Source organism: Oncorhynchus tshawytscha, unplaced genomic scaffold (genome assembly GCF_018296145.1).
Source record: "Oncorhynchus tshawytscha isolate Ot180627B unplaced genomic scaffold, Otsh_v2.0 Un_contig_2903_pilon_pilon, whole genome shotgun sequence".
In the NCBI taxonomy this organism is placed as follows: domain Eukaryota; kingdom Metazoa; phylum Chordata; class Actinopteri; order Salmoniformes; family Salmonidae; genus Oncorhynchus; species Oncorhynchus tshawytscha.
In genome coordinates this window covers 364,893-378,159 of record NW_024609804.1, presented here as the reverse complement: position 1 = coordinate 378,159, position 13,267 = coordinate 364,893, and the positions used below count along the sequence as shown (strand labels likewise).

The 13,267-nt window shown below is 40.5% G+C and overlaps 1 protein-coding gene across 5 annotated transcripts in view; it reads right to left on the bottom strand.

Moving 5' to 3' along the window:
• Positions 1-13,267, bottom strand: part of LOC112240468 (gastrula zinc finger protein XlCGF17.1-like) — a 59,088-nt gene continuing 45,821 nt past the window's right edge. Inside the window, exons 1-3 of one of the 5 annotated variants that reach the window (XM_042318365.1) lie at positions 12,707-12,929; positions 2,490-2,707; positions 16-1,601 (exon numbers count right to left, since the gene is read on the bottom strand). In XM_042318365.1, coding sequence (XP_042174299.1) covers positions 502-1,601; positions 2,490-2,694 — 1,305 coding nt within the window. In that variant the 5' untranslated portion in view covers positions 2,695-2,707; positions 12,707-12,929 and the 3' untranslated portion in view covers positions 16-501. Of the gene's footprint in view, positions 1,602-2,489; positions 2,708-8,004; positions 8,189-12,706; positions 12,930-13,267 lie in introns of those variants that run through there. The other 4 variants (XM_042318366.1, XM_042318367.1, XM_042318370.1 and 1 more) reach the window with 4 other exon arrangements.

Genomic DNA, 13,267 nt, shown 5'->3' with positions numbered 1-13,267 from the left:
GCCTTCCCAGAAGAGTGGGGGCTGTTATAGCAGCAATAGGGGGACCAGGTCCACATTAATGCCCATGATTTTGGAATGAGATGTTCCACGAGCAGGTGCCCACATACTTTTGTCCATGTAGTGTAGTTGGAAAAGGTGCTTATTAGTTAAAATGCAAAAATTGTCCGTGATGAGATTCGAATATGAAACCTTTGGGTTGCAATACGTTCATGTTATATGCTGACCCATCTATCCACCCCGACCAACCACCCTCCTTTTGTTTTGTCTTAAAGGGAAATTTCTTCATATTCATCCTCTCCAGCACCACCACAACATCAACACATGTGCAAATGGCGCATTAAAAAAAAGATAGACTTTCCAATGACATCATTCTATAACGCACTCTTTCCTCTTCACAGTTCCCTCGCAGTGAGAAACAATAGGATTACAATAGTGTTACTCTTTCTTAATGTTACCACTTCTTTTATGAGATGAGGATTAATTGATGGAGTGACTTTAATCTTAGCTGGTCTGAGAGAACTGATGTGAATTCTCTTCTTTACGTATACATTGATGTGTTTTTAAGGTAGCCAATCGGGTGAAACTCTTCCCACAGTCGGAGCAGTAGTAAGGCTTCTCTCCTGTGTGTCTTCTTTGATGAACTTTTAGCTCAGTTGATGTTGTGAAGCACTTCCCACAGTCAGAGCAGGAGTAAGGCTTCTCTCCTTTATGTATACGTTGGTGTGTTTTTAAGTTGCTCTGATTTGAAAAACTCTTCCCACAGTCAGAGCACGCATAAGGCTTCTCTCCTGTGTGTATACGTTGGTGTGACTTTAAGCCACTCTGTTGAAAAAAATTCCTCCCACAGTCAGAGCAGTAGTAAGGCTTCTCTCCTGTGTGTATTCGCTGGTGACATTTTAAGTGGCCCTGTTGAGAGAAACTCTTCCCACAGTCAGTGCAGCAGTAAGGCTTCTCTCCTGTGTGTGTTCTCCGATGAACTCTTAGCTCAACTGATCTTGTGAAACATTTTCCACAATCAGAGCAGAAGTAATGCTTCTCTCCTGTATGTATAAGTTGGTGTGACTTTAAGCTGCTCTGCTGAGAGAAAATCGCCCCACAATCAGAGCAGTAGTAAGGCTTCTCTCCTGTGTGTACACGTTGGTGTTTTTTTAAGCTGCTTGATGAGGTGAAACTCTTCCCACAGGCAGAGCAGGAGTAAGGCTTCTCTCCTGTGTGCATACGTTGGTGTGTTTTTAAGCTGCTCTGTTGAGAGAAACTCTCCCCACAGTCAGAGCAGGAGTAAGGCTTCTCTCCTGTATGTATACGTTGGTGTGTTTTTAAGTTGCTCTGATGCGAGAAACTCTCCCCACAGTCAGAGCAGGAGTAAGGTTTTTCTCCAGTGTGCACTCGCCGATGAACTGTCAGAGCCTGTGATGTTGTGAAACTCTTCCCACAGTCAGTGCAAGAATACAGAGTCTCCCCTGTGTGTATTTGTAGATGTATTTTTAACTTTGATAGTATTGGGAAAATCTCCTCACAATGTGGGCATTGGTGAGACCTCTTAGCTCTGTGATCTTCCTGCTGTTGCTCTCTGGATGTAGAGAATGTCTCAACATGGTCTCCTGTGTGAACAACATCATAAGAACCAGTCAGTTGGGGTGATATACACATGGCTTCATAACAGTAGGCTGTACAATATAGGGAATAAAACTATTAGGGCTGTCCTGACAAAAAAAAAAAAATAATCCTGGTCGACCGAGTCTTTATTTTTTTCGACCAATTGTTCCCTAGTCAATTTAAAAAGTAAAACGTTTATTTTATCATATATATGTGTTGAAATAAAATCAACTATATGGAGGCTACTGAGCTTGTCGGATGCTTTAAGCACTGCGATTAAAAATGAAGACATAAAATACTCAAGAGGGAGCTAGATTTTTTGTAGAAACAGACTTCGCTCACTTGCAATTTTTTATTTGACGGTGAGTCAAGACAATCAGAAATTATATCAGATTCACTCAGACAAATGTCTAGTGTGTCTCAGTCCTAAAAGCTGTTCAGCAGTTGAGGGCAAAAAGGGGTGAATATTATGAGTCATATAATCCTCCACTCACTATCACAAGGGTTAGTAACTACACAGACTCATTTCATATCATCCTCCACTCACTATCACAAGGGTTAGTAACTACACAGACTCATTTCATATCATCCTCCACTCACTATCACAAGGGTTAGTAACTACAGACTCATTTCATATCATCCTCCACTCACTATCACAAGGGTTAGTAACTACACAGACTCATTTCATAGAGATTACTTGTTGGTTATTACTGCATTGTCAGAACTAGAAGCACAAGCATTTCGCTACACTCGCATTAACATCTGCTAACCATGTGTATGTGACAAATAAAATTTGATTTGATTTGAACTTGTTCAAGGATGTCTGTCAGATTTACAGAATTAAACCTATCAATAACTTATGAAGATAACTTATAGACAGAACCTGCTCTTACCATGATTAACAGATGTCCCAATCTTCTCCTCCTCTTCTTCATCTTTAATGTTGACATTCAGCTCCAGTGTTTGACTGCAGTCTTCCAGCTTCACTGATGTCATCTCTGGATCCTGCAGTGCAAACTGGGCTCCACTGTCACAATCAGGACCCAGTGACTGTAGATTGGGTTTGTCCTCACTTTTGATGTTACCGGCCTCAGACATAATCGGAGTTGGCCTGTAGTAATGAAGAGAAAAAGGCCCCCCAAAAGTTATTGTCTTGAGAGTTCTGGTACTTTCTTTATTCACAAAAAATGATATTAGATCAGGTAGCTAAACATTGAAAACAAACCATTTATTAATTTCACATGAGACAAAGTGCACACTTTAAATTACAGTGCACTTAACCTATAGTAGATTTCCTAAATTCACATACAGTGGGGCAAAAAAGTATTTAGTCAGCCACCAATTGTGCAAGTTCTCCCACTTAAAAAGATGAGAGGTCTGTAATTTTCATCATAGGTACACTTAAACTATGACAGACAAAATGAGAAGAAAAAAAATCCAGGAAATCACATTGTAGGATTTTTAATGAATTTATTTGCAAATGATGGTGGAAAATAAGTATTTGGTCAATAGCAAAAGTTTCTCTCACTACTTTGTTATATACCCTTTGTTGGCAATGACAGAGGTCAAACGTTTTGTGTAAATCTTCACAAGGTTTTCACACACTGTTGCTGGTATTTTGGCCCATTCCTCTATGCAGATCTCCTCTAGAGTAGTGATGTTTTGGGGCTGTTGCTGGACAACACAGACTTTCAACTCCCTCCAAAGATTTTCTATGGGGTTGAGATCTGGAGACTGGCTAGGCCACTCCACGACCTTGAAATGCTTCTTACGAAGCCACTCCTTCGTTGCCCGGGCGGTGTGTTTGGGATCATTGTCATGCTGAAAGACCCAGCCATGTTTCATCTTCAATGCCCTTGCTGATGGAAGGAGGTTTTCACTCAAAATCTCACGATACATGGCCCCATTCATTCTTTTCTTTACACGGATCAGTCGTCCTGGTCCCTTTGCAGATAACAGCCCCAAAGCATGATGTTTCCACCCCCATGCTTCACAGTAGGTACGGTGTTCTTTGGATGCAACTCAGCATTCTTTGTCCTCCAAACACAACGAGTTGAGTTTTTACCAAAAAGTTCTATTTTGGTTTCATCTGACCATATGACATTCTCCCAATCTTCTTCTGGATCATCCAAATGCTCTCTAGCAAACTTCAGACAGGCCTGGACATGTACTGGCTTTATGCAGGGGTACACGTCTTTTTGAGTCCCTGGCAGCGTAATCAAACACAGTTGATTTCTTCAAACCAAGCTGCTTACCTATTGCAGATTCAGTCTCTCCAGCCTGGTGCAGGTCTACAATTTTGTTTCTGGTGTCCTTTGACAGCTCTTTGGTCTTGGCCATGAGAGTGGAGTGGAGTTTGGAGTGTGACTGTTTGAGGTTGTGGACAGGTGTCTTTTATACTGATAACAAGTTCAAACAGGTGCCATTGATACAGGTAATGAGTCGAGGACAGAGGAGCCTCTTAAAGAAGAAAATGCATAAATGACTCAAAAACCATTTAGTACAAGGCTAACAGTATGTTTCAGGCAGCATTATGTACTATTTTCCTGAATAACCTTGTCTTCACTGTATTATTTAACTCCAATTGTATTTCGCGTTCACACCATAGTAATATATAAGGATAGATACAACTGAATGTGTCTGAATATTAGTACACATGTAGACAACTGATAATCATTACGTTCTGCTTCAAAACAGTAGTGTGATGTAATGTAACCTTGAAATTGTCTCTCTCATGCACCTGCATTGCCTGAACGGAAGTCCGTTGACACCACAGAGTTAGCGCCACCTGCAGTGCTGGAGTCCTGAACCAATTAGTGTCATTCGGTTATTGGCCACTAGATGGCGGTGTCAAATATTTACAAACTATAGCACCCAATTTGAAGAAGACAAGGCACTAATAATTGGCTGATTGCTCCTAACCCATAGGAATCCCCACCCATTTGACTACTTTAAAATGGTGGAAAGCCTCAATGACAATGTCCATGCTAAAACGGGTTACATAGAGGTTGAGTCTTCTCTCCATCTCTATGCTTTATATGCAGACACAGGCCGGTCCTGGCTGAAATACCGCCCTCCTCCTATGAACTACAATAGTCCTAGTAAGCAAAAAAACATCTAAAATACTTATTTTTCCAAACGTTGAAGTTAGATTCATTTTAGGTTATGAATGAAAGTTGAAAAGTCATATCTGCACATTTAAAATAAGTATTTTCTGGATGTTGAAATCAGTTAATTGAAAGTTGAAAAAACATCTTGAGTGCACAACATTAGAGTAAAGTAGGGTACAATCCAGTACATTATACTCTACTATACTCAGGGCTGGGTGATATATAGAATTCATTCAAATGTATGTTTTTGCGCGACACTCCAAAAGCCTGTATTTACTTTCATTTGTATGAGTGTTTATGTCCTCTTGTTGTCTCGTCTCCTTCGCTCCTCTATGCCGTGTGCACCTTCCCATTTACACCAGAGATCTGTATATAATGACAAGATGCACGTCTTCACCCTAACAATGGGAGTTGTTGTCCCAAAGGCGGAAGTCAGGCAACAAACTTAGGTCCAAAACAAGCCCATAGAAACGCATTGGGCTAATTTTTAGACAGAATTTAGCGAGAGTGAAACCTCTTGCTTCGCCTCTTTCTCTATGACTTACACACACCAAGCCCCTCCCCTGACTTTCACGACAACAAAGTTGTGAGATCACATCTTCCTCTCTGGCAAGCAGTTTCAACTAGCTATTTACATTTGTGGTTTAGTCCAAAAGAATGGTTCATATTGACACCAAAACACATTGAGACATTATTTTACTGTAACAGAGGAGAAGTTACCTTTTCTATCAATACCCTTTTTATGTCTCAACTACTCAGATTGAGAGCAGAGCTTCACTACAAAACGGGAGTATCAATGAACATTTATTCTGGAAAATGAATGCTCAGATTGTCTCGTACGGTATTGGTACCGCTAGCAGAATTTTAGCCAAAGGCTTTTATACTAGCTGTCTAGTCTGTGTTGATTATTATTATACTTTTTTGGGGGGTGGTAGATCAGCTTTAATATTGCAGACAGATTGTGGCTTCCATCAATGTAATTGTCTGCATCATTTCCAATAATCCATTAAAAATTTAAATATACACAGTACCAGTCAACAGTTTGGGCACACCCACTCATTCACTCATTCAAGGGTTTTTCTTTATTTTACTATTTTCTACATTGTAGAATAATAGGGAAGACTTCAAAACTATGAAATAACACATGGAATTGTGTAGTAACCAAAAATAAAAGTGTTAAATAAATCCAAATATATATTATATTTGAAATTCTTCAAAGTAGCCACCATTTGCCTTGATGACAGCTTTGCACACTCTTCGGGCAAACTTAGTGATGGTGTTGGAGTCATGCCTGGCCATGCAGTCATGAGTGAACGGGGAGTACAGGAGGGGACTGAGCACGCACCCCTGAGAGGCCCCTGTGTTTAGGATCAGCGTGGCAGATGTGTTGTCACCTACCCTTACCACCTGGGGACAGTTGCAGAGGGAGGTGTTTAGTCCCAGTGTCCTTAGCTTAGTGATGAGCTTTGAGGGCACTATGGTGTTGAACGCTGATCTGTTGTCAATGAATAGCAATCTCACATAGGTGTTCCTTTTGTCCAGGTGGGAAAGGACAGTGTGGAGTGCAATAGAGATTGCATCATCTTTGGGGCAGTAGTTCTAGGGTTTCTGGGATAGTGGTGTTGATGCAAACCATGACCGGCCTTTCAAAGCACTTCATGGCTACAGACGTGAGTGAAACATGTAGGTATTACAGACTCAGTCAGGGACAGGTTGAAAATGTCAGTGAAGACACTTTCCTGTTGGTCAGTGCATGCTCGGAGTACACGTCCTGGTAATCTGTCTGGCCCTGTGGCCTTGTGAATGTTGACCTGTTAAAAGGTCTTACTCACATCGGCTACGGGGAGCGTGATCACAGTCGTCTGGAACGGCTGATGCTCTCATGCATGCTTCAGTGTTGCTTGCCTGGAAGTGAGCATAGAAGTAATTTAGCTCATCTGGTAGGCTCGTGTCACTGTGCTTCCTTTTGTAGTCTGTAATAGTTTGCGAGCCCTGACACATCCTTGTAAGCAGGAATCATGAGGATAGATTTATGGTCAGATTTGCCAAATAGAGGGCGAGGGAGAGCTTTGTATGTGTCTCTGTGTGTGGAGTAAAGGTGATCTAGAGTAGTTTTATTTGCATCCGTGACATGCTGGTAGAAATGGGGCAAAACAGATTTCAGCTTTCCTGCATTAAAGTTTCCGGCCACCTTTGGATGAGCATTTTCTTGTTTGCTTATGGCCTTATACAGCTCATTGAGTGCAGCCTTACTGCCAGCATTGGTTTGTGGTGATAAAAGACAGCAATGAAAAATATAAATGAAAACTCTCTTGGTAAATAGAGTGGTCTACAGCTTATCATGAGATACTCTACCTCAGGCGAGCAAAACCTTTAGAATTCCTTAATATTAGATTTCGTGCACCAGCTGTTGTTTACAAATATACACAGACACCACCCCTTGTCTTACAAAAGGCAGCTGTTCCATCTTGCCGATGCAGCGCAAACCCTGCCAGCTGTATGCTATCTGTGTCATCGTTCACCCACAACTCCGTGAAACATAAGACATTACAGTTTATTTGTGAACGTAGCTCGTCTATTTTGTCATCCAATGATTGTACGTTGGCTAATAGGACTGAGGGTAGAAGAAGATTACCCACAATGCCAAAAAACACACAATAGCACAATTGGTTAGGAAACCATAAAACAGCAGCCATCTACTCCGGAGCCATTCTAATCCATTTTAAATGAAGTAACAACATTCTAACCATGTTTAGTGTTGCCTAGTCCAAATGTGAAATTATTCCACTATTTTGTATCAGTTTGCATCAATTTCAATGTGGGCCTTTTATGTTGAGGGAGAACCAACAATTGTGGCTATTTGTTATTCTGGCTAGCTTCACATAGCTAGGGACAAGCGGGTACCATGGCTGCTTCCAGGAGGAGGACAGAGACGTTGGCCACATTCAGATAGAAATGTATTATGTAGAACAAACATGCCTCTGATTCGAAGGAATCGTGTCAGTTCTATTCAGGCCATTTCTGTCTGCAACTTTCCACAACGTTTTTATACTGAACATCCCCAGGCGAACACAACTCAGTTATGTATGAACCTGGAACGCCTCACAAATTAACGTGTGGTGGACACCGCTCCGTGTGCTTGTAAAATATTTTTTTTATCGCGTTCTTCACTCACTCGGTTTGACACGAGAAATTACACAAAACCTTTCCCAAACGTGATAATATCTTATACGTTGTGTTATCTAATACGTTATGACGCTCTTTCGCTATTAGACAGTTTAAACGCGCTATTACATACCTGTAGTAATAAAGCGAAACTCACAACACCGTTCTGTTGTTTTCTTTATTCCGAAGAATGGTGGCAGGCAACCCGGAACTTCCTGTTTCCCACTACCGGAGTGCAACAGCGACATGTATTGGACTAACTACTGCTGAACATTACATATGCATTGTAGATGGTCTCTGTGGAAGGCCACAGAGATAATGCCAGTTGAATAATGTTTACATATCTTGCATTACTCATCTCAAACGTATGTATTCTATAATATCTATTGCATCTTAGCCTATGCCACTCTGACATTGCTTATCCATATATTAATACATATTCTTATTCCATTCCTTTACTTAGATTTGTGTGTATTAGGTATTTGTTGTGGAATTGCTAGATATTACTTGCTAGATATTGCTGCACAGTCGGAACTAGAAGCACAAGCATTTCGTTACACACGGAATAACATCTGTTAACCATGTGTATGTGATCAATAACATTTTATTTGGAAGATCAAGAACCTCATCCACCCAAGCCACGGCCTGTTCCCCCTGCTACCATGTAGCAAGCAGAGACGGTACAGGTGCATCAAAGCTGGTACCAAGAGAATGAAACTGCTTCTATCTCCAGGCCATAAGACTGTTGAACAGTCTCACTGATTTGATTTTGAGAATATTGGTGACTAGTAAATTGTCTTGTCCCAGTGTGTAGAGGTGTCATGACATGTATTGAGTAGATAAATACAGATATGTATTTGTTGGAATGTCATGAATTAAACAAAAGCATTATTTACTGTAAAGATAACCCCCGATAACTACAATGATCAATAAAGTTCCAGTACTCTAGCAGGTCTCACAGCTGCTTATGCTGACATAACATGTTAGAGAATAGGTCAGATTTAGCTTTGTGGTGCCCCTTTCAACTTCCTGTCTTGTTCAGCTTCAGAAAAACAGCAAATGTCACTTGAAACATTGTTTTTTGGTAATTCATTATACAAAAGGGAAGAGTTTGACCAGTACAAATTCATGTAAGTTATCTAAACATATTCATCATTAATGACTAAAATAACTCATCTAGTTTTAAAATACAATTTAAGAAACAAAAGGTATCCACCCAAATGAATGGTGAAAACTGATGTTCACACCATCTCTATCTGATACATGTTGTGTCTACCAGCTCATTCCCACAGAAAACTGCAGAGGGAAGCAGTACCACCCAGTCAACCATCCCCATAGAGGATATTCTACCCTAAAGACAAATCCAAGGTAATCTCAACATCTTTACAGTTGAAACTAACAAAACACACCAAAACTGACAAGGTGAATACTCATCAGTAAAGTAAAGAGGCTAACATTCTATAACGCTCCCTTTTCTCACAGTGAGAAACAACAGGTTTACAGGAGTAAGGCTTTTTTTGCCAAGACTTAAACCCCACAGAGCAAAGCAATGCAGACGCCCAGTGGCGATGAAAAACTCCCTAGAAGGAAGGAACCTAGAGAGGAACCAGGATCCGAGCAGTGCCCAGTCCTCTCCTGGCTTACAATAGTGAGCTACTATTTCTTGAGAATTAATCAATCTACAGTCATGGCCAAAAGTTTTGAGAATGACACAAATATTAATTTCCACAAAGTTTGCAGCTTCAGTGTCTTTAGATATTTTTGTCAGATGTTACTATGGAATACTGAAGTATAATTACAAGCATTTCATAAGTATCAAAGACTTTTATTTGCAATTACATGAAGTTGATGCAAAGAGTCGATATTTGTTGACCCTTCTTTTTCAAGACCTCTGTAATCTGCCCTGGCATGCTGTCAATTAACTTCTGGGCCACATCCTGACTGATGACAGCCATTATTGCATAATTAATGCTGGAAGTTTGTCAGAAGTTTGTCAGAATTTTTTTATTTTTTTTATTTATTTAAAAAAAAATAATAATAATTTTTACCTTTATTTTACTAGGCAAGTCAGTTAAGAACAAATTCTTATTTTCAATGACGGCCTAGGAACAGTGGGTTAACTGCCTGTTCAAGGGCAGAACGACAGATTTTGTATCTTGTCAGCTTGGGGATTTGAACTTGCAACCTTTCGGTTACTAGTCCAATGCTCCAACCACTAGGCTACCCTGCCGCCCCGTTTGTCCACCCTCCTCTTGAGGATTGACCACAAGTTCTCAATGGGATTAAGGTCTGGGGAGATTCCTGGCCATGGACCCAAAATATATATGTTCTGTTCCCGGAGCCACTTAGTTATCACTTATGCCAAGGTGCTCCATCATTCTGGAAAAGGCATTGTTCGTCACCAAACTGTTCCTGGATGGTTGGGAGAAGTTGCTCTCGGAGAATGTGTTTGAAGAAGCAACCCCACACATGAATGGTCTCAGGATGCTTTACTGTTGGCATGACACAGGACTGATGGTAGCGCTCACCTTGTCTTCTCCGGACAAGCTTTTTTCCCGGATGCCCCAAACAATCGGAAGGGGGATTCAGAGAAAATGACTTTATCCCAGTCCTCAGCAGTCCAATCCCTGTACCTTTTGCAGAATATCAGTCTGTCCCGGACGTTTTTCCTTGAAACCTTCACAACAATTTTACCACTCTCCTTGACGTTCTTGATGATCCGATAAATGGTTGATTTAGGTGCAATCTTACTGGCAGCAATATCCTTGCCTGTGAAGCATTTTTGTGCAAAGCAATGATGACGGCACATGTTTCCTTGCAGGTAACCATGGTTGACAAAGGAAGAACAATGATTCCAAGCACCACCCTCCTTTTGAAGCTTCCAGTCTGTTATTCGAACTCAATCAGCATGACAGAGTGTTCTCCAGCCTTGTCCTCATCAACACTCACACCTGTGTTAATGAGAGAATCACTGACATGATGTCAGCTTGTTCTTTTGTGGCAGGGCTGAAATGCAGTGGACATGTTTTTGGGTGATTCTGTTCATTTGCATGGCAAAGAGGGACTTTGCAAATAATTGCAATTCATCTGATCACTCTTCATAACATTCTGGAGTATATGTAAATTGTCATCATACAAACTGAGGCAGCAGACTTTGTGAAAATGAATATGTGTAATTCTCAAAACTTTTGGCCACGACTGTAAACACAATACCCCAGAATGACAAAGCAAAAACAGGGTTTTAGAAATGGCTATTTTGATATATTATGGAAATATCACATATCACATTTTCCTACCCTTTACTCAGTACTTTGTTGAAGCACCTTTGGCAGTGATTACAGCGTCGAGTTCTCTTGGGTATGACACGACAAGCTTGGCACACATGTATTTGGGAAGTTTTTCCCCCATTCTTCTCTGCAGATCCTCTAAAGCTCTGTCAGGTTGAAAGGGGAGCGTTGCTGCACAGCTATTATCGGGCCAGCTCTAGCAGGCGTCTTGGTGGTTCCAAACTTCTTCCATTTAAGAATGATGGAGGCCACTGTGTTCTTGGGGACCTTCAATGCTGCAAACATTTTTTGGTACCCTTCCCCAGATCTGTGCCTCCACACAATCCTGTCTGAGCTCTACAGTTATTTCCTTCAACCCCACGGCTTGGTTTTTGCTCTGACATGCACTGTCAGCTGTGGGACCTTATATAGACAGGTGTGTGTCTTTCCAAATCATGTCCAATCAATTTAATTTACCACAGGTGAACTCCAATCAAGTTGTAGAAACATCTCAAGGATGATCAATGGAAACAGGATGCACCTGAGCTCAATTTCGAGTCTTATAGCAAAGGGTCTGAATACTTATGTAAATAAGTTATGTAGAATTTTTTTATTTTAATTTAACAACCTGTTTTCGCTTTGGCATTATAGGGTAGTGTGTGTAGATTGCAGAAGGAAAACTTTTATGTAATCAATTTTAGAATAAGGCTGTAACGTAACAAAATGTGGAAAAACTCTAGGGGTCTGAATACTTTCCAATGCACTGTAGCTAATTTAGAAAAACAGGATTGTCTTTTTCTCCCCTTTTTAACATTACAAATAACAATGGAAATCAACAACTCTGTCTCTGTTGTCATATGTTTCTTTCTGGTAAGCATTTCCCATCCTGGAGACTGAGACCTTGTGGAAATCTGTGGTAGAGAATAATGTATGACAATTTGGACACTATGTTACCCTATAGTAGTTATCATCATCATGCTTTCCATGGTTTAAGCCTATAGCTAGCTATGCCTTGCTAACTAGTTATTGTGTTATCCAGCTAGCTATAAAAGTGCATGCTAACACGAAAGATTTGTATAACTAAAACAAGATAGACCACACCTTGTTGTTTCCAATGGGGGACGTTTATTAGGAAGGCGAACCGTAAATTATACTGTTGTGGATAATCGTTATTGTGGCTAACAAAGGCTAGCTAGCGAGTAGCGACCATAACATAGGTATTTGCCAGTTTATTTTAGGTAATTTAGCTACAGTGGCTAGTCAAGGTCAGAAAACTATCCATCGTGCTAGCTAATCCACACAAAACTCAACATACTACATGGTAAATCTATTCCGTACAATGTGCTATGTTAACCTGTTAGCTAGCTAGCCTAGTTGGTAAGCCTAACATCAACGCCAGCTAACGTTAGGATGCTACAGTTATGGCTCTTCCGTTAGCTAGCTAGCCTTCCATTAGCTAGGTAGCTGCCAAATGCTAGCTAGCTAGTTATCTAACGTCCTATGCTAAATCGTCCAGCACTATTCATGTATTCCCAAAAGGAAACGAAACAAATTGCATGGAAAACGTACCTTTTCTCTTCTGTCTTGACGTTTTTATCTTGTCTATAACACTCTTTTTCCCCCGCGGCAATCTATCATGTCCAGATTTTGCACACTGACCTTCTCGACTCCTGTTCTAAAGACAATCATGTACTTTTTACTCAATACATTTTCCATGACACCCAGAAGTACTCATTACAGTTGGAATGCTTAGCAGGACAGGAAAATGGTCCAATTCACAGTTACCAAGAGAACAACCCTGGTCATCCCTACCTCCTCTGAGCTGGTGGACTTACTAAACATAAATGCTTTGTTTGTAAATTATGTCTGAATGTTGGAGTGTGCCCATTGGCCATCCATAATATATTTTTCAAATTGTGCCATCTGGTTTGCTTAATATAAGGAATCTGAAATTATTAATGCATTGACTTTTGCATTAGACTTTTTTTTGTATATTTAAAACCAAATACTTTTAGACTTTTACTCAAGGAGCATTTTACTGCGTGACTTTCTATTAAGGTGTCTTTACTTTTACTCAAGTATGACAGCTGGGTACTTTTTCCACCACTGGCTATTGGTTCACTGTAATTA